The 19136-nt window shown below is 48.7% G+C and overlaps 1 protein-coding gene and 1 long non-coding RNA gene across 5 annotated transcripts in view; one reads left to right on the top strand and one right to left on the bottom strand.

The window, feature by feature from the left end:
- The window catches only part of LOC130521987 (uncharacterized), an 82481-nt gene that overhangs the window by 58591 nt on the left and 4754 nt on the right, over positions 1–19136 (top strand). The gene's annotated exons all lie outside the window — the stretch shown is intronic.
- On the bottom strand, positions 92–18812 carry LOC130521986 (cytochrome P450 26B1). Of its 3 annotated transcripts, none has more exons than XR_008949516.1 (8): positions 17643–18657; positions 8324–8548; positions 4218–4336; positions 3979–4135; positions 3747–3902; positions 2688–2972; positions 1502–2552; positions 92–1386 (listed from the first exon to the last, which is right to left on the bottom strand). XR_008949516.1 is itself a non-coding variant. In XM_057025883.1 (8 exons), exons 2-8 carry the CDS (start codon positions 17844–17846, stop codon positions 2160–2162), a joined length of 1539 nt encoding a protein of 512 aa, XP_056881863.1. In that variant the 5' UTR covers positions 17847–17933; positions 18664–18812; the 3' UTR covers positions 92–2159. The 3 variants fall into 3 exon arrangements, 2 of the variants coding, with proteins under 2 accessions (XP_056881863.1, XP_056881862.1); XM_057025883.1 differs by adding an exon at positions 18664–18812 and having other exon boundaries at positions 92–2552; positions 17643–17933; XM_057025882.1 differs by having other exon boundaries at positions 92–2552.

Raw genomic sequence — 19136 nt, 5'->3', positions numbered from 1 at the left:
AAGTGCTTTCTGTTTTCCATTATTAATATCAAATAAAATGCACTGATAATAAGTCTGGATACCAAAACAAATAATTAATACAGTAATCAAATTAAAAATATTAACATTTTAATCACTGCTTACATTATAACTGCAATACATAACATTCTAAATACATCCAATATTTACCAAAACCTTCTCATTTAGGCTAAAAACTCTAAATCTGTAACAGAATAAAAAATAGCATTTCAAATATCTTATAACATCAATATTAATCATACAATAACTTTAAGATTAGGTTATAAGTAGACGCAGCTGATTTTTTTCCATGGCTTGCTAAAGAGAGGAAGATCATCCAAATTAATGTACATTATAACCTATTAATGCTCTTTTTGCTCTCACAAACTGCCCGTATCAGCTAATATTCATATATAAAAGGAAAAAAAAAGAAATGGCAAATCTCACTCGATGTGATCTATTGCATTCTAGAACTCTTAATTAAAAATGTACATAAGTAAAGCAGCAAAACTTCAATTTTATATAGTTTTTCTTTCTTTTGAAGGGAATAAATCAGTGGTGTGGTTGGTAGAAAGAGTTGATGGACCACAGAAACGTCCAATAAGAAAAGCGCCATCCCTGAAACTCAGCATGGTCCTTCTCTTTCTCTCAAGTCTTTCTTCGGAGCGTCCAACCCCGACATGGAGATTCTAGAATGTCCAAAAGTTCTGCCGACGGGTCCCAGAGTTCAGTCTCACGAACATGAGACGTGAGAAATCAAACATTTCTCCCCAGATTTATGAAGCGCACAAAGCTCTGACAGTCCTGATTGTGCAATCACCTCAGACAATAAATCTCTTCTAGCAAATAAAGTTACCGAGAACGTGGAATCGATTTTGTTTTGCATTCTGAGCATTGGCTGGCCGAGCAGCAACGGCCTCCTTCACCACAAAATCACAATTGCTGCCCCAAGTAGACAGGAAACACACACACACACACACACGCACACAACACAAAGACAGAGCAACACTGAAGCAGCATGTATGGAGGTCTTCTTTCCCCACCTCCCCCTCAACCCTGGGACGTTTCTAATCCGCTGCTAACGTGTCCCCTTTGCAGCCAGTTCCCATCCAAGAGCGCTTACGCACAGATTCGGGTTAACAAAGCAGAAAAAGACCTCATTGCTATTCGAGCCCAGTTCAGAAACTTTTAGCTTATGTGACGCTAATTGCGAGTTGCTCTCGGTGCGGCCGCCTGTTGGATCAGTTAGGGACAGAAAGCCGAAAATGTGTTTGCAAAGGCCGAAATAGTGCCGCTGCGACAAGGAGCAAGTAAACTCTGCACCTGAGTTCACACCACCACCAGCGTTGCTGCGCTAATCTCTCTAAGCTAAGGATACAGGCTAATGCTCTCAGACAGCAAGTGGGAAGAAATGACTGGTCCAAGTTTTCAATAGATAGAAATATAATAAGACACAGTAGAATGCCTCTAAATCCTTTGTACTGGTAAACCTCACGATGGGAACAATTTTCAGTTTGAGGAAAAGAAAGGCCTTAATGTTGGCGTCTTCCGACGTTAATTTCCCCCAAGCAGTACCATGAACAATCTCGTCTCTTTTCTTTAATTCTTTTTTTTTTTTTTAATTATCGGTTGCTATTTATGTCAGATCTTTCAGTTTAAAACTCAGAGTTTCAGGTTTTTTTGTCCATCTTTGACCCTGCTGGATGGTTCTCGGGGTTTGATTTAGCTCAAGCCGACTGCTAAAATATATTGGATGGTCCAATACCCTGTTTCATCCATCATGCCTTCCTCTCACAAATGCCTTTACTTTTTTAATCTAAATCCTTCATTTCCTCAAACTAGCATACATCTTTCCCTCCCCCGGTTGTGCACAATCTATTCTTTCAGTTTATATTACATAGCTTTTATTTTTAATACACAATGCTCTTTAAAAATACACAGACGAGAGATTGATTAAGAACTTTTTGGCAGCTTCTGTTTCTCAGAGGAAAGTCCTGATCATCACCAGTTGCGAGGATAGACTTTTTCTTTTAGTCTGAAAAGGACCCTCCAACTGTGCAGAACAAAGTTGGAGAAGAAAAAGAGTTTGAAATTCTTCCATTCTCACAAGCTTCTGCGTAAAGACTTTTTAAACCCCCCCTCCCCCTGACTATTAGGGCCCTTCAGACGGCGGCCCCCAAAAGCTCTTCAGACTTAGCCATGATCTCGTTTTGGTTGGAGTCCAAGCCGTAGAACTTGACCTTTAGTCCATCCACGGGGTGAACCACAGGCACAGTGATGACGCGGGGGAACTGCCGGGTCGCCAGCTCGAATCGGCTGGTACTGGCCAGCTCGATGGCTAAGATACGCAGGAAGAGGGTGGCTAGCTGCTTCCCCAGGCAGGAGCGGACGCCGCCGCCGAAGGGCAGGTAGTGGAAACGTCCCTCTTTGTCTTCCCCACGTTCCTGGCTGAAGCGATCGGGGTCAAACACATCCACATCCTTGAAGACAGTCGAGGTGTCATGGGTGTCCCGAATGCTGTACATCACACTCCAGCCCTTTGGGATCTGCACCCCCTGTAGCCAGAATGTTAGTGAAAACTTGTCAGCAGTGAACCTTTGAGGGCTTTAACTGTGCAACACGTGGGATATCCCTGCAGTGGGTGAGATATTACTACTGGGAGGAAAAGAGAGAAGATTTTAGCCACTTACATCGAGTTCAAAAGTCTGCATGGCTGTTCGGTAGGCGCCCGACACGGGCGTGAAGAGTCTCAGCACCTCCTTGATGACGCAGTCCAGGTATTTGAGGCTCACGATGGTGTCCAGCCTCAGCTCTCCTTCAGGGCACAGGCATCCGTTGTGGAGCAGACCCCTGGCCCTCAGCTCCTCCCTCAGCCGCTCCAGGACCGGAGGATGGCGGAGGAGCTGCATGATGAGGGAGGTGCTGGCACTGGCCGTGGTGGCAAAGGCTGCGAAGATCAGCTCGATGGTGGACTCCTATGGAACCAGAGGTCGTTAAGAATCGGTAGCTGGATCCTGTGGCCCCCAGGATCTCCGACCATGGAAGGCCTAGCATCCCATTTGTTCAACGACAACACCGCAAAAGCGTAAATCCCAGAAGCCAGTTCAGGTTAGCACAAGTGCGCCGCTTTTAATTCCTCAAAAGTCCTGCGCTGGGATCCAATAAGAACCTCAACCCCGCTGTGCTAGACCCATTATTAAGGTATTGGAATAAATAACAGTGAGGTCGGGCAGCACGACTCTCATTAGAAACCTCTCATTTGCCATCATCTGTGTCAAAACACATCTTGGCCACAGCCTACGTACGTGTGGTATATACAGTGTGTCTGCATGTCTTGAGATGTAGGAAAGTGCTGCAGCTTGGGCCTCTGCTACAGGGCTCCCTGGTTCATTCTGAGTGTGTATTTATATACAGTATGTGTGTGCGTACAGGAGGCCTCTTTCAGACTCCTCGTAGGAGGAGCGTCGACTTATTTTTGGCCCTGGACTTAACCCAGAAACCACAGAGAGTTGAGTTTCCACGAAATTCCACTGAATTACTTTAATAGGTAAATAGAGGGTGTGCCTGTCCGCCAGCGTGTGCGCTACTATCTGCCGATGGCTATCAGCTTAGCATCCATGCAGGCGGATTTTAGAGGGATGCGCATCGTGTCGCAAGCTATTTGTCTGACACATCACGTTAGGTGTGTTTAGCCGGGTTCGTCACCGTAGAAACACGGCTTGTAAATGAACACGAGTGCGTCCTGCTACCTTCAGTTCCTGCATGGTGAGTTCGGAGCCGTTCTCCTTGGCGCTCTCCATCAGAACGTCCAGGGCGTCGCTGTAATCCTTCCCCTGGGAACACAGCGGCTTCTCCCTGATGGCCTTCTCTATGCTCTTCTGCAGGGTGTCTCGTGCACGGATGCCCTGCAAAGCGGCAGCCACCCGGTTGATATCTAAGCGAAAGCTGGTCACAGCGACATATAAGCGGTTCCACGCTTACCTTCCTGTAGCCACTAAATGGCAGGTCTATGGGCAAGCTGAAGAGGTTGTCCACAAAGTCCTGAAAGGTTGAGAACAGATGCTTCATCTCCTCCTCGGACACCCTGAACCCCAGCAGCACCCTCACCGCCATGGTGAACGACAGTCGCTGGCTCTCCCTGCGGGGTGGGCAGCACGCTTAGAATCCAAGATGAGCTTTTATTTACGCTCTTGTGATCAGATTCCCCCCTCCCAGCGTACCTGTAGACGTTAATGGGCTCAGGGTTGGAGCTCCAAACGCGGAGGCTCTCCTGGATGACCTGTTGGATTTTTGGCAGGTAGGACTCCAAGGCCTCGTGACTAAAGACTTTGGCAAACACCTGTAGAAACACAGCGAGAGGCACGTCGCGTCACGTCTCTGCACGCAGACATTTCTATAGATTTTTACTTGCTGCTTCTTTCTTTCTCTGTGCTCAGTATTAATTAATCCTCAAATCCCTCCCGCTCTCTCTCCTTTGCAGAGACTTATAGGTTATGGAGGCTTTTCCCCTGTAGTCAGCAGAATTAGACTGACAGGCAGAAAGAGCAAAAAAAAAGGAAAGGGGGGGGTAAGTCGGCCTTGGCTGCTTGTCGCAGTATTTCTTTGTAGGAATCCGTCACCAGTCGTCAGGACTGTTTGAACACGTAACGGTCTGAGATTTGCCCACCAAAACAGCCCTCAGAGAGGGAGCGAGGAACATTTCACATGAGTGAAAGCGTTAGCGGGCTGGCCGAGAGTGCATGTTTTTCTATATTTATTCACCTTATTTTCAATAAGTTGCGTAACCGTTGAGTGTTTGAGCGCCGATTTTGACGGGCGCAGACTGTCTAAACCCTCCTGAATTTATAACGCTGGCCTCTCCTCCTGCAGCAGTTGTCATTTCCATACACATGTTTCCTATTTTATTTTTCCTAATGGAACATTTTTCGATTGTTGCATTAGAGGCGAACAAACAGTGTCTGTTCGATCAGACACCCGCTTCATTTATTGTCTTCATTTTTTATTCCTACACAGATGCCCAGAATCTTCTATCATTACTTTGTTCATTTCCTCAGTTTTCCAGTACATTTGTGACAGCTTATTGATACTAGACCAAATGTGTCAGTACGGCTGGAAATTGGGGGCAGGGTAGCCAAGCCTTGGATGGGTGGGGGTTCTTGGGGAGCAGCTTCTAGTAGGACTTGAACTCAGGCCAGTGGGGGCTCGTGTGGTTGTTGAGGTTGATGTCTCAGCCACCAAACCATCAGTCGGGCATCAACTTTGACTTCAATGTGCTCTCTTCCCAACAACTGCACAGGTTTCTGTGTTTTTAGCTCAACGCTAGTCTGATCAGCTGCTACAGTATGGAAGCGTGCCGGCCCACACCCAGAATCTATACTTGTCATATCGGTTTACGTGACCTGCCGGCCACCCCTCACCTCAGGGGATTACACGCACCGTGTGACCTCAGAACAGCCCGAGAAACACGAGGCCGTCATGGTTGTTAGACGGTCGGTTTAGCTGGTTTGGGGAGCCGGTTAAAGCCAGCGTGGGTGTTTGACCATAGGTTCGGCCTTCGCTTGGCTACGGCCTCACTGGTGATTATGTCACCCCCCCCCCCCCCGTTCTGTGGTTGGCTTGGATACGACCAAAACGGTTCAACTCCAACTCAAGCCGCTTGTTTTTTTGACCTTTCATGAGTCGTTTGATCAATCTCAGAAAGAGAGAAAAGGCTTTGTGTTGTCGTGAATTTAGCCATTTAACCCCTCTGATTATCTGTAACTCGTCAATTTGACTGAGAACACACACACACACACACACACACACACACACACACACACACACACACAAGCAGCAAGACTCGGGTACCACAGGCCCAGCCTTTCAGTCCGACAGACTCTGGAAGGTAACTACAGGTCACACACACACACACACAGACACGCTACCAATCAAAGTGTTGGAGTTTTTTTTACGCAGTGTCACTCTGGGACAGTCCACGTTCCACGCAGGAGGGGGGGCGGTTGTGGTGTGGGAGATTGTTCGGCACAACAGTCATTTGCTCGACCACAAAAACGTGACTGTCTTCTCCAGCTCGCAGCGCAAAGACACGCTGTCGCGCACACACACTCTCCCAGTCTCCTGCGCACACAGACACAGTCGTCCTAATAACGTCCATATGTCTTAAATTATGTGAAAGTGCTGCGAGCTGCTGGTTCCACAGACATGTAAATACTCCTTTATTCTTCCCTCTGCCCTCCTTTTCTCCCTCCCTCTCTCCCTCGTTCTTTACTCCCACCTTTTCCCGTCTCTCCCTGCCCTTTTCATCCATCCTTCTTTCTAAAAAGTCTATTCCTTTCTTCCCTTAGGATCAGACGATTGCTCTGTGAACGCTGAGACGCTTTAGGTGTGAAACTCTGGTGGATTTGACGCACAGGAGGTGAATGTACCATTATTTTAAGGAAGCGTCTTTAGGACCTGTGATACACAAATGCATCCAAGTTGCATTAAGTGTCATTTTGTCAGACAAGCTCTAAATATATTATATTTCATTCTTTTAAATAAATTTCTGCTGCCTTCAGGGAAAATATACTGTGGAAATATGCAAAACAGTGGGGAGAATTAATGTGAGACGGTGCACAGGCTCAGTTAAATTATACCCGCACGACCTTTCTGATGTTAATGTTGCAGACTGTGTCCAGAATTTGGACCTAGATCATTGTTTTATCACAGGAAAACTGCCTGGCAGTGATAATGTGTTAAACCTCCACATCAGAGCGCTGCAGATAGAACAGGCCAGGGCTCAGATTTTGCGACGCCCTCTACTGGCAGTGAGCAGAAGCACAGGTCGCGTCAGGATTGAGTGCGGTCTTTAAAAAAAAAAAAAACTCAACAGCTTCAGTTTTGATTCCTTCTTCTCCTCTTTCTCTGAATTTAGGCTTGCACAGATGCTCCAACATCTCGTATTCCAGTTACCATACGCCATCGGGGCTCCGCTGGAGCATCTTTAGTGCTGCTCTGCTCATATTTGGTGCCTGCAGATATTTGTCTCTATGGTGACAGATCGTAGGATCAGGGATATGCATTTTCTGATCTTTTGCTTTCATTCAGGGATGGTGTGTGAGTCTGTCTGGTCCCGTTTGGCTCTGATTGGTCCCTCGTGGAAAACCCGGCTGCTGCTGTGGCTCTTTGAGGGAGTTAGTTTCCTAGCTTAACACAGGGTTATATGGAAACTGGCTGGCTCTGTTGATCCACCAAAAGCTAATGTGCTGTGTGAAGATTGTTTTTCCGTACAAAAAACCGCAAGGAGAGCAAAGGCACGCGCACGTACGCACACACACACACGCACCACACAGAAGAGTTCTGGTCCAGTGGGTCAGACACCATGCCAGTCAATTATTCTTTCTCTCAGTTGATGCCGCTTTGCTTCTGTCTGTTAATGCAGTTTTTATTACCCAGAAAACAGGAAGGAGCACTGCCAGCACACACACACACACACACACACACACACACACACACACACAGCTGCTAATCTGTGACTTGCTTCAGGAGGGTTAAACTTTTATCAGGGTTTGGGCTTCTGAATTTCACTAAATATAAAAGATTTCACCAAAGATTTTGTGGAAGTATCCCAACGCAGCCATCAACAACCCCCACGACTGTGTAAGAAGGACTGGATCTGAATCCTACTCGACGACACTTCAGTAAAGCGTACAACCAGCATCACTCTTTGTATAGCTGTTTTTGTGTTAAGGGGCCGAGGAATGTTCAGGTGTGTGTGTGTGTGTGTGTGTGTATGTGTGTGAAAGCCCCTCTTTGTGCTGTGTTGGAGGCAGGCTTCCTAATCAGGGGTCATTACATGAGGTTAGTGCCAGGGTCTCCGGGGAGAGGCCAGGGGATCAGGGCCTAGATTAGACCCAGCCGACCCCTCACTGTCCTCGGGCACCTCGGGAACGAAACCTGACCTCGCTCCCCTCACTTTGAAACCCATCTAAAAAAAGATTTCCTTCCTCTTCTTCCTTCTCGGAGGATCTACAGAGAGAAGCCCGGAGACTAATTTACAGGACAACACAGCATTCCCTGCTTCTGATTCTGGGGCTGTGTGTGTGTGTGTGTGTGAGTGTGTGAGTGCGTGAGAGAGAGAGAGAGCAGGAGAGGTATTTGCCTCGGGGAAAACGGATAATAGGAGGGAGAGGTAAGTGGCTGATTACCTGAAATCGTCCTGGCACGAGAAAGAGAAAAGGAGAAATAAAAGTGAGACAGAATGATAGAAAGGAAACACAGAAAAGGAGAGATCGTCTCTGCGGGGCGGGGGCTCAGATTTAGACATAACGCCGCTCGTGCTGCTGACCTTTCTCTTCTTGCGGTGGATGTCTCCGATGCTGTTGGCCAGCGAGTTGGGCCCCAGCAGGGTGGAGGTGCTCTGAGGCCAGTCCACCGTCACCAGCGTGTGCTCGCCCATCAGCACCTTCCGGATGTTCTCGGCACCTGTCACCCGGATCAGAGGGCGGCCCAGCAGATGGGTCTTGAACACGTTCCCGTACTTTTGCCTCCGAGATGCGTGGAAACCTGAACCCTAGAAACAGAAGCGAAGAGGAGGGCTTAATAAAAGGTGGTAAAATTAGGTTTTTGGGACCAACAGGGCATCATCAGTGTCTCCGCCCTCACTATCATGGGATGGGTACAAAAAGTAAGCAAAAGGCCTTCCAGTTTCAGCTCGGCAGCGATTCTTACGACAGATTTTTACGCTGGCCATAAATTTGAACCAGCCTTTTAGGATCCAGCTTTGATGTTCACCTCTAAAAGCTCCCCAGTAACTACTTCTTCTCTTTGTGGTTTGGGGCCCAAACAGACCGTTTTGGGTGAGTCCCCACATGCTAAAAGTTACTTGCATTTCCCTCATCTGGGCTCCCGGAGCCAAAAGTAAACGTGGAGACGCAGATGTTTAGGGAGCCCTCGTACACAAGGTTAATTCAATGAAAACGGCTCGGGGATGCCTTCAGGGTGTGATCAGAGTTCAGCTTTAACGTGAAGCGACCAACGCTCCAGGTCAAAGGCTGCCGTCCCAGAGTCGTGTACAGTAAATGAAGTTTACTCCAACATGAGGGGATGTAAAAAGATCCTGCGCAAACGTTTCCAGGGCTCATCTTTGAACACACAGCGAGCAACAGCGTAAACGCACGCACGCACGCTTGACCCCCTTGTTGGAGGCCTGCATATGGCTACAGGCTGTGACCAGTTTAACCAAACACGGCTCCGTCTGAGTTTATTTGCTGGAGGCCTGAAGAAGAATATTAGGTGTTTTAAAGAGGTCCGCCTCCGTGGGGGTCCCTTCTGGGAGACATTACACGGTCCCGATGAAGCCGACTATGGATCTGTTTCGTTCACACTCGTTAACAATCGCGGGATTGATTGACGTGCGGAGAGAACCAACCCGGTGAAACAAAAGTCCTCAATTAGCCAATTATCCAACCAGAAGCACCCTCGCGCTCACATTTGAACCCCCGTCCTCCAGCTCGAGCTGCCGGCTGTGGGTGCACCCCAAGAGGACCAGAGCTGGAGTCAGTTAGCAAGCTGACCTGAGTTCAGCTTTGACGCCGACCCCTAAATGGTCTGGGTCACAGCAGAGCTAGAGGGAGTCGACCTCAGAACTGTAAATGGGCTGTTTGAGTGAAAAGAATATATATCAGCCCGTGGGCAGCTTACTGTGTTACACACACACGCACGCGCTCGCTAACGTTAGCGCTGGCGGACAAACACACCATTCACATGTGTCTACAGTGAAAACACACACGCATGTGCACATAGCGCAGATTCACAAAAATGTGCAAAGCAAACAAACACGCGGAGGCCGGACTGCGAATGACTGCGACAACACTAACTGGTCTGACCCCAGTTTACTCCTGGGAAAATAGAAATGTACCAATGCAAAGCGCGCACACACGAGAACATGTAAATATACGCAAGTGACATATCGTCGCTTCTCTAGTTGACTTGCGTATGTGTGTGTCTGAATCAAATGTTTAATTTCTGGATAACCATGTCAGACAGATTAGTATATTTACAAATATGAGTTTGACGTTCATCCAACTGCGTTTCCCAGGATGCAACACTTCTGGTCTTAACTCCCTGCAGGAGCTATTTCTGTGGATTGTGCATATTGTGCTGCTATGCTTCCTCGGAACAACGTTTTTGGCATCCCAGGTGTTCGCCGGACACCCTTCGGATTCACCGCGACGTCATCGGGCTCTGCAGAAGCGGCCGACGTCGCTTCTCTTGCCGCGAGGCGTCCTCGTCCTCTTTCTGGGGTCGCTGGCGGCAGCTCATCCCTCTCTCGCCTCCACGTCACGTCGCGATGTTTCTCTGTGTGAGCTAAATTGAGCACAGATGCTTCAGCTCCTTCGCAGCTCTGTGAGCTGTTTCACGTTGCTTTGAAACGTCCGATTGCCAGACTGCGTTTTGGAGATGAAAAGTGCTGCTAATTAGCATTCGGGCCCACGGGCCCCACCTCTGAGGCGGCGTTTGTCACTGCTACCGCTAAGCTTCTTCAGATGTCGAGGCCTTTGTCGGGAGGTGAAGACACTAGCGTTCTGGTTTCCTGCGCCTCGCCTGCTCGGCTACATCCTGCTTGTGTGGTTTCAGTCTCTAGCAAGTAGCGAGAGATTTCTTTGAATTTGAAACCAATTTTGGAACATTCTCACACTATTTAGAGCAGAACGCCACACTTGTACGTATTCCTAATCTCCATCGTGCACTTTTTGCTTCTTTCTCTGGCGAGCTGTCTGTGTACCACTTTTGACCCCCAACTCTTTTCACAGTTCCTGTACACTTCCTCTTCTTACTTGGCACCCACACACACATGGACACACTCACACACCAGGACACACACCAGGCTGCTGGCTGGCCTCTGGAGCCCTTGGGGTGTGTGCATGTAAGAGTGCAGTTGTTTTTCAAGCTGCATTTTGCTGCCACATGGATGTCGAGTGGTTTAGTATGTCTGCCTGCCAGTCCTACACACACACACACACACACACACACACACGCAGTCCAATTCGAAGGGAGTTCCTCAGGCAGCCAGACAAGGCTCCCTTTCACACTCCAAGATGCAGCATCCAATTGGGCTGATTGTGTACTTGTGATTGTGCGATGCTCTCTTTCGCTGAGGTTTCCTGTTCAACACTTTCATCCTCGGCTCACGAGAGGAAGGGAAAAAGTAAAAGAGTCAGAAATTGCCAGGCTAGACTGAGATATGTGTGTCGCGGGTTTGGTCTGGATGACATTTAGCAAAAAAGGTGAGAAGGGTGCACCCTGCCCACTCCCAAATCTGGCAAAACACACTCAGACACAGAGCGGGCATGGAAAAGTGGTGATGTAATGACGCCACACTCGCCTTGCAGGAGAACACATGCATAACCGCACGCTTTCCCTCCGAGGTTCAGGGCAGGATTCTTCACTGTAATCACGCGCTGCGCTTCGCAAACGGATCCTAAATGTGCACGTTTGAGCCGAGCCAGAAGGTTTGTGAAAACAGAATGTTTTAATTCAAATGTGACATTTCACTCGGGTTTGTACTAATAAATAAAAGTCACTTTAACTTAATTTTGAATGTTTGTGCAGGATAAGCACTTTATTTCCCAGAGAGAAATGGTGTAAACTTCCTGTCCAACCTAATTAAAAATTATTTTATTTAATTTTAAATGTAGTCTTTCCTCCAACGAGCCACAAAATGCAATATATTAAAATGAGTAACGTCAACACTTCCCCAATGAAAAGTCTCGTAGTTTCCACGTACATTTTTCGGAGGGCGAGTTTCATTTAGACGAAAACCAGAGCAGCGTCCTCGTCCTCGTCATCAAATACAGCAGAGTTTCAGAATCCCGGCAGGTTAAAATGGGTTTGGTTAGGGTTCGGGTTCGGGTTAGTGTTGTTGCGTTACACCACTGATGTAACACTTCTCAGAGCAGTTCGGATCATCATTGTACACAATAAACTCCGTCTCCATGTCCTCCTCCTCCTTTCTCCTTCGCGCACAATGTCTGGGCAGACGTAGCTAACGCAGCAGCCATGCTAAAAATACCGCCATCTGTTCTGTTGGGGTTGGCCTGGGGGCGAACCTGGGCCTGGGCTTATAAATGTCCCCTTTGTAGCACGGTGGAAATGTCCGACAAATAACTCTTTTATTAGGGCAAGACAAAAAAACACAGCTAATAATGTTTACTCGGATCAGCGTCGCAGCTCTGGGAGCAGACACCCCCCACCACACACACACACACACACACACACACACACACACACACAGCTAGTGCGAGAACTACGCATGAGTAATCGGCGTGGTTGATTTAAAGGTGATCTTTCTTGTGTTTGCCAAATTATTTTTGAGAAATTTAAAAAAGAAATTGCTTCTCTGCAGCTGAAATAAACCAAGAAACATTTTGTTTATGCAAATCAAGGAAGGAACGACTTTATTCCGAGACAATCTCCTCTATCAAAGGCGATAATCTGAAACTGCTTTTGTCAGCGCAATTGTTCTGATTAATATTTATTCTCATTTGTGAACATTTTTAAAAAAAAAGATTCAGTGCGTCATTGTGGAGCTGCTTCGCTGTTTGTTTTGATGGAAAATTTGGCCAAACGGTGGATTGTTGACCCAAAAGCATCTGTTTTCTGTCTATCTCTAGGGCGCCAAGGTTGTGGCCAAACGCCATTCAAACGCAAAGAAAAAACAAAAGAGCGCCCGTTATAACAGGTGAAACGCGGCTCAGAAGCAGGGACCAAACACGTCCCCCAGATAGCAGCTCAAGCTGTGGGACTCGAGCAAAAAGGTTAAAAATGAGGAGTGAAAAAGCAGCAAAAGCGCTACGCAAGAGAGGAAACGAGGTCAAAGGCTGTGAGGGAATTCCTTCTTTCTTTTCAGCTGCCAATCATTCAGCCGGTGCCAGAGACACCAAGACACCAGTGTGTGGGTTGTTATTTGTGTGTGCGTTTGAATGGTGCAACAGGTCCTCCGCTCCACAATGAGGCCCGTCCCTTTGCGGTCACGCCGCCACATCAGGAGGACAGAGAGGCAAGGAGCGAGGGTAGGAATAAGAAAGCAGGAGCGGAGAAAGAAAAGGAAGGAGAGAGGGGAGGAAGAAAGAATGGAGGGGGGGGGATGGGAGAGGAGAGAGTTTGATAGCGGGAAGCACCAACAGCAGAACGTGGCGGAGGGGGACGGCGCAGATGGACCGGTTGCCCGTTTCAAAACAGGACGGATTAAGGAGAGAGGCCTTCAGACGGGTCGGCCAAAAACCCGAGAAAACCCAGAGAGAGGCAGCCAGAGAGGGAGAGAGGGGAAGAGGGTTGGCCCCTGACCTGGGGACATTATAGGGAGGGAGATTATGGTTGTTCAGAACTCTCTAAGCACTCACCCCGGGACCCCAGCTAATACCCTGGCACACACACACACACACACCGCTGGTGAATACACACACGGTTCTGGTCCGGCCTTGGGTTTCTGACCAACAAACGTGATGAAACTAAGACCGCTGGTTTCAGAGCCGCTCGGACGATCACATCTGTGCACGTGTATCACCTATTAACGTAAGATGTTGCCTTATGTTTACAGTTTGTTGAGGAACGCGCGGACGCCAACGGTTGGAGAAACCCTCTCAGCAGATGAGCTGATGATTGCGGTGTGATTATTTAAACAGCGGGATCCATCTCCGCTTCCTTTAATTGTAGGAAGAATTTAGCCCAAAATAAATTAAAAGAAAGTCCCTGACGTGAACGCCTTTGTCTCGCGCTGGTGAGTCACCTGGCCAGACGGTATCAAGGGAAAATGCCCCTTTTTTTGTCTGGCTCATGTCCTGTTTCCTAAGGTGGGACTGGCGCGCGTTTGAGATCTTCGATGCGGCCGTGTTTGTGTTTAAAACGATGCTGCACTGTCTGTCCTCTTACATGTTTCCGAGATATAAATACAGAGAGCGATCGGAACGTACGCCGCCGTGACCAACCGCCTCATACGGGATTATTTGCAGCATGTTTTGAGGTTTTTCTCATTTGTGAAAGCTGGTTTGGGTTGGTGGAGATGACGCACGCCTTATCTGCTGTTATTAAATCATCCTGATTTTCGGGTTTCGGCAACAGCTGCTTTCCAAATCAAACAAGGTTTTCATGAAAAACCGCTCCTAAACCAACTGCGAGTGTAAAATGTGATGGAAATCTGGACAAAGTTAAGGGAGCGCCAAGAGCACATGTACAAACCAAATCGATAAAATCCACTTTGGATTATCGAGTATCTGTTAATACATGTCAAAAGAATCCTCTTGGAGTCTGTCACATCTCTATACTAGTGCCGATGGGATCATATACTCATAGTATTTCCATTTAGCCCGTGTGTGTTTGTGTGTAACCACAGCGATGTAGCACACGGCGCGCTGGACCGCAGTAATGGAATCTCAGTGCAGATGAAGCCACCAGGCTATACAATCCCTGCTCTGTCTCAGCTTAAAGGCACAATCCGCCTCCAAACCAACATGCCGTGTGTTCTGCAAAGCAGAGGAATCGGACAGGTTTGGACGCCGCCGCCGCCACCGGCAGAGTGGTGCTGGCCTTTGATCTCTGCCCGGCTTCTCTTATCTTCTAATCAGAGCGCTGGTGCGCAAATCAAATTGCACATTGTCAATTCACCAATTTCACCCATTTGTTGGCTTGTGGATGCTTGAGTGAGTACGTGCTGCAGCGCATGTGTGTGTCTGGAGCTCGTTCACCAACTTAAGAGCACACACTGAAGCGTCTCTGTGTCGTCTTCCTCCATTCTGACCCTGACTCAGAGCCAATGTTGGGCTTTTGCAGCATATGAGATACATAATTGCCTATTTGCTAAAGTTTTAAAAACTACCCTTGAAGCCAGGGAGACTGTATAAATGACCTTCACAAGTACAAACATGGCCCACTCCTGTTTTAACCTCTTCAAAACCATTTATTAAAACCTCAAAGGAACTTCGCACTTTAGCGACCCCAAGTGGCTGGAGAGGGTAGTGGTTTATATTTTTGAAGTTCTCAATTAAGCTAATGTGAATTCTGGATCTGACTTATGGCCAAATAATTCCCTCAACTCTCTTTACTGCAGCACATATTTTACGCAAATCAGTTCTATTTGAAGACACATCTTTGCCCGAGCGTCTGGATAAGAACGGAGGGTTCAATACACCCTCGTTCGTCTGCAGCTAAAGTGAAGTTGGCAGCTGTATTGTTGGTTTTGAAGTGTCTTAATTCAAATGTGCGGACTAATGGGTGCGTGTAGACGTCCTTTTAGAAAAACATATAAAATATCTGCTCTGGACTAATGCGGCTGTGTTGATATATGCTTGAATCCGCATGTAGTGGCTGCGTGTGTATGTGTGTGCGCGTGTGTGTGCACGCGCGCTGCTCAGTAGTAACACTCCTGTTTGGCACAGTCCCTTCAGAAAGCTCCTGCAGCTCCTAATGAGAGCAGACAGGTCTTTGGCAGAGTGACCATAAACTGCAGATTGCTTTAAAATGGATCCGTCAAAGAAACGTGCTGCCGCCGCCGCCGCCGCACATGTGTGACGTTATAAATATATGGTATAGGAGGCCACACTTTACGCGTTTATTTAGAAAACCAGGGGAAAAAGAAGTCACGGAGGGGAGAAATGAAGAAAACGTGAATTAGGAATGTTCACATTTCGAATCGCCTTAAATACTTTGCCACAGTCGGGGGGATCATTACACTTCCTTAAAGCAGCTTAAGCGAGTTTCAACACACGATTGCGCTGTCCAGATACCTGTTCAAAGAGTAATCTGGCATTCTGAGCAGAAGGAAACAGGTAGGAACTAGCTGAGAACATAGCTGAGGGAAGCCAGAGAGGGAGATAAGACCCAATCAGATGAGCGTGGGACAACGCTGCGCTTGCATGTGGCCGCAGAGCAACCAGGACAAAACGCTCCCTCCTTCACCATCGGCGGCGTTCTGGCCACCTCGCCGAATTAAACATCCAAAGCAAAGAACCGCTAAAGGACACGGAGCACCGTGCTGCCTGTTGCTGAATTTCAAATCAAACGCGGCCCCTTTTTAGGGGATTTTAAATGTACAACGTGCAGCTTTTTGCCAGGTTTGGTGTCTCTCCGACACCCGCTGACCCGCGTTAACGCCACCAAAGCGGCGCCTTTGACCATTGCTGGGTTTTTGGGGTTTGGTTTTGTGGAGACAATAAAGAAGTCTGATCTGCTTTGGTGCTGTTGATCAACACGGCCCCGGAACCCCGACATCTGCTGCTTCTTGAACTTGCCCTCAGAGGTCTTCTGCAGCACCTCAACCATCAGACCAGCAGCACAGACAGGGACCAGCATCTGGCCAGGAACTCCCCATTAGATCCGTGTCCATCTCTTTTTCTTAGCTGGGTGTTGAGCTGCAGCCAAGCGCCCCCCTGCTGCTCCAGCACACATTTCTACATCAGCTGAGGGGCTCTGGGGCCTTCACCCACCCCGTTCTTTTCACATCAGCTCCCTGCACATTTTATTCTGCTTCTGGGGACATTTGGTCCTCATAAAACCAGACGTCCTCTCCTTCGATTCCTCTATCTGAGAGGACTCTCTCTCTCTCACACACACACACGCGCGCGCGCGCGCGCCCTCTCCACCTCCAACATAAACTTGGCCGCGGTCCTCTGGTGCATTCCGGGAACGCGTCTCGTTCGGTGTCAGATGTAACGAAGAGGAGCACCGGGAGTTCAAGCTCCGCACGCCGCCTCCGCGCCTCCAGCCCCCGCTGCTCTCCACCTCTCTCCTTCTCTCTCTTTCAGCCTTCTGACTATTTAAAAGTCCGCTTATCAGTCGGCTGATAAAGGCATTTAAAGCGCCCCTAATTAAAGAGTTTATTTTCCAACAGCAACTTTCCGATCCTTTTCTCTAATTGCACTGCGCCTCAATCGAGGACGCGGCGACTCGTCGCGCGTCAGAATTCCCCGGATATTCAACACTGAATTTTAATTAGAAGTCTTAAAGGAAATTACGGCCCTTTTATACGGTGCACTGTGTCCGACCTCTGCGCGGAGGCGCTCGCCGCCACATCTGATATGACTGATGGCCTCTCGCCCCTCCGCGGCCGCTCAGAGGTGATAACGCCGCGCTGATCTGATCGCCGGCTGGAGCCACGACGGAGACAGATTGTAGAGCCATGAACTAATCAGAGGGGAAGTGAAGGTCCGCTCCCGCGGCTGCCTGTGCGCGGACAGCAGCCGCTCTGTGCTCCAGAGACGCGCGCGGATATGAATGAATCGCCGTAACTTTAGGACGCGTTCGTGGGAAAAATGGAGATTTACCTGCTTGGACGAACTGGTTTAACGCCCGGACTGGAGGTTGACTGGTTTTGTCAGGACCAGCTGAGCACCCAAGTGTGAAAATGTGTATGAGCAGACACATTTTTCTCATGTGCATCAGCGCTGCGCATCCGGAACTTCTGGCGGACACGTTACACGAGCGCAGTCGCCAATGCGGTGTATTAAAAAAAGTAAATATTTGATGAAGAAAGTCAGACTTTAAAAAAAAAAAAGTCTCTATAGTCGTTAAACACACATCGGTTAACAGACAAGAGTGATTTCATCACAGACAAAGACCCTGCGCGGGCACCGGGACCCGTTCCCCGCTTTCCCGAGCCCCCTCCCGCTTACCTGCAGGAGCCAGTGGCAGGTCTCGCCGATGAAGGGGAATCCCATGGATCCCTTGGGCATGGGCAGCTTGCAGTTTCTATCCCGCGTCGCCGTCCATCTGAGCTGCCACAGCTGCTGGGAGACGGCGAGGAGCAGGGCCATGGACACCAGGCAGGCGGCCAACGTGGCCAGAGCCGAGACCAGGTCGAAGGAGTCGAACAGCATGGTGATGGAGAGCCCGGGGTTCTCCCTCTGTCTCTGGAGTCTGGGAGGCGCTCGCAAAGACGCGCAAAACTACCAAGGCTGAGGAATCTAAATGATGCAAAAGTTTGATTTCAATCAAATCTTTAATTCTGTCAAAGCGCCGCGCTGCTTTAAAGTCTCGCGGACGCGGCAACAGATGGTTCTCAGAGGAAATTCACTTTTTCTTTCATAAAAAGGAGATTAAAACACACAAAGTTGCTTCTGCGTTGCGTTAAAAAAGTGCAGATCGGCGTGCGCGCGGAGCGGAGATGCTACAGGTGAGTCGCGCTGATGAACCAACGGAACTCTTAATAACTTAAAGGTTTGGAATCAGCACTCGGGAATCTGGGCTGTTCTGTTTGAAATCTCATTTTGCTCCCTGGTTTAAGTGGGTGTCTTAAAATCGGGTTTAAACGTGAGACTTTAAGGCAGGTTTTTTTAAAAATAAATAAATCTCAAGGTGACGCGGAAGTTTGAACACGTGGAAAATCAAAAAAAGCGGAGCCGGACTGGAGCAGTATTGAAATCTTTAGTGATGAAACGACCTGGTTCGGAGGGAGAGAAAAGCAGGAGAACTCTCCCAGAACTCACGTTTCTCTCCCTGAACCTGGAAAATCAAAATGTTTGATTTTTTTTTTCTCTCCAAAAAAGTATTTGTCTCAGCGCAAATAATTTTTAAAAGAAGCGCAAAACTATTAAGATCCGTGCGAGCTGTAAAAGGTGCGCAGGAGATGCTCAGATGCCTCCGTCCTCCTTCTCCTCCTTTTTACTTTGTGTCGTCCCTCTCTCCTCTGTGTACCTTTCAGTTTGTGGAAGCTCTCCCTCCTTCTCTCTCTCTCTCTCTCCTACAAGTCACCTCAGTGTCTCTGTGTGTGTGTGGATACGTGCGTAACGAGTGTGTGGCACCAATGAGTGTTTATATAGTGCGGAGGCAACTGGAACTCGGAGAGGCGGCCAAGGGCTCCCGTCGCCCCCCTCTTACCCCACCTCGCTCCCGCGTCGTCTCCAGAGCGTGGGGAGACTCCCCTCCCCTCTCCTCCCCTTCCCTGCCTCCATCCATCCCTCTTCTCTGCTCCACCTCTTTCAGCTCCTGGAGAACCCCCCCAGCACCCCCCCCCCCTCCCTCCCGCTTCTCAGAAGGAGGGGTGACGTAAAGTGAGCGGCAAGCGGCGCAAGAGGAGTCGAGGTTTGGAGCGTGCTGCCGCTGGCGGAGCGCCAACGGGAGGGGGGGGGGGGGGGGGGGCAGTTTACGTTTATGACCTGTGTCTCCGC

The sequence above is a fragment of the Takifugu flavidus genome, chromosome 3, assembly GCF_003711565.1.
Source record: "Takifugu flavidus isolate HTHZ2018 chromosome 3, ASM371156v2, whole genome shotgun sequence".
Classification (NCBI taxonomy): domain Eukaryota; kingdom Metazoa; phylum Chordata; class Actinopteri; order Tetraodontiformes; family Tetraodontidae; genus Takifugu; species Takifugu flavidus.
The sequence above is the reverse complement of the archived record's forward strand: the minus strand, read 5'-3'. Positions and strand labels throughout refer to the sequence as shown.

Bases quoted from the DNA above. Each gene is read 5' to 3' on its own strand.
- LOC130521986 (XM_057025883.1), bottom strand. From the start codon at position 17,846: ATGCTGTTCGACTCCTTCGACCTGGTCTCGGCTCTGGCCACGTTGGCC. The intron at 4,337-8,323 runs GTCAGCAGCACG...GTGTTTCTACAG, and splicing joins TCCACCGCAAGAAGAGAAAG to GTGTTTGCCAAAGTCTTTAG. The intron at 2,973-3,746 runs GTAGCAGGACGC...CTGGTTCCATAG, and splicing joins TCACCATGCAGGAACTGAAG to GAGTCCACCATCGAGCTGAT.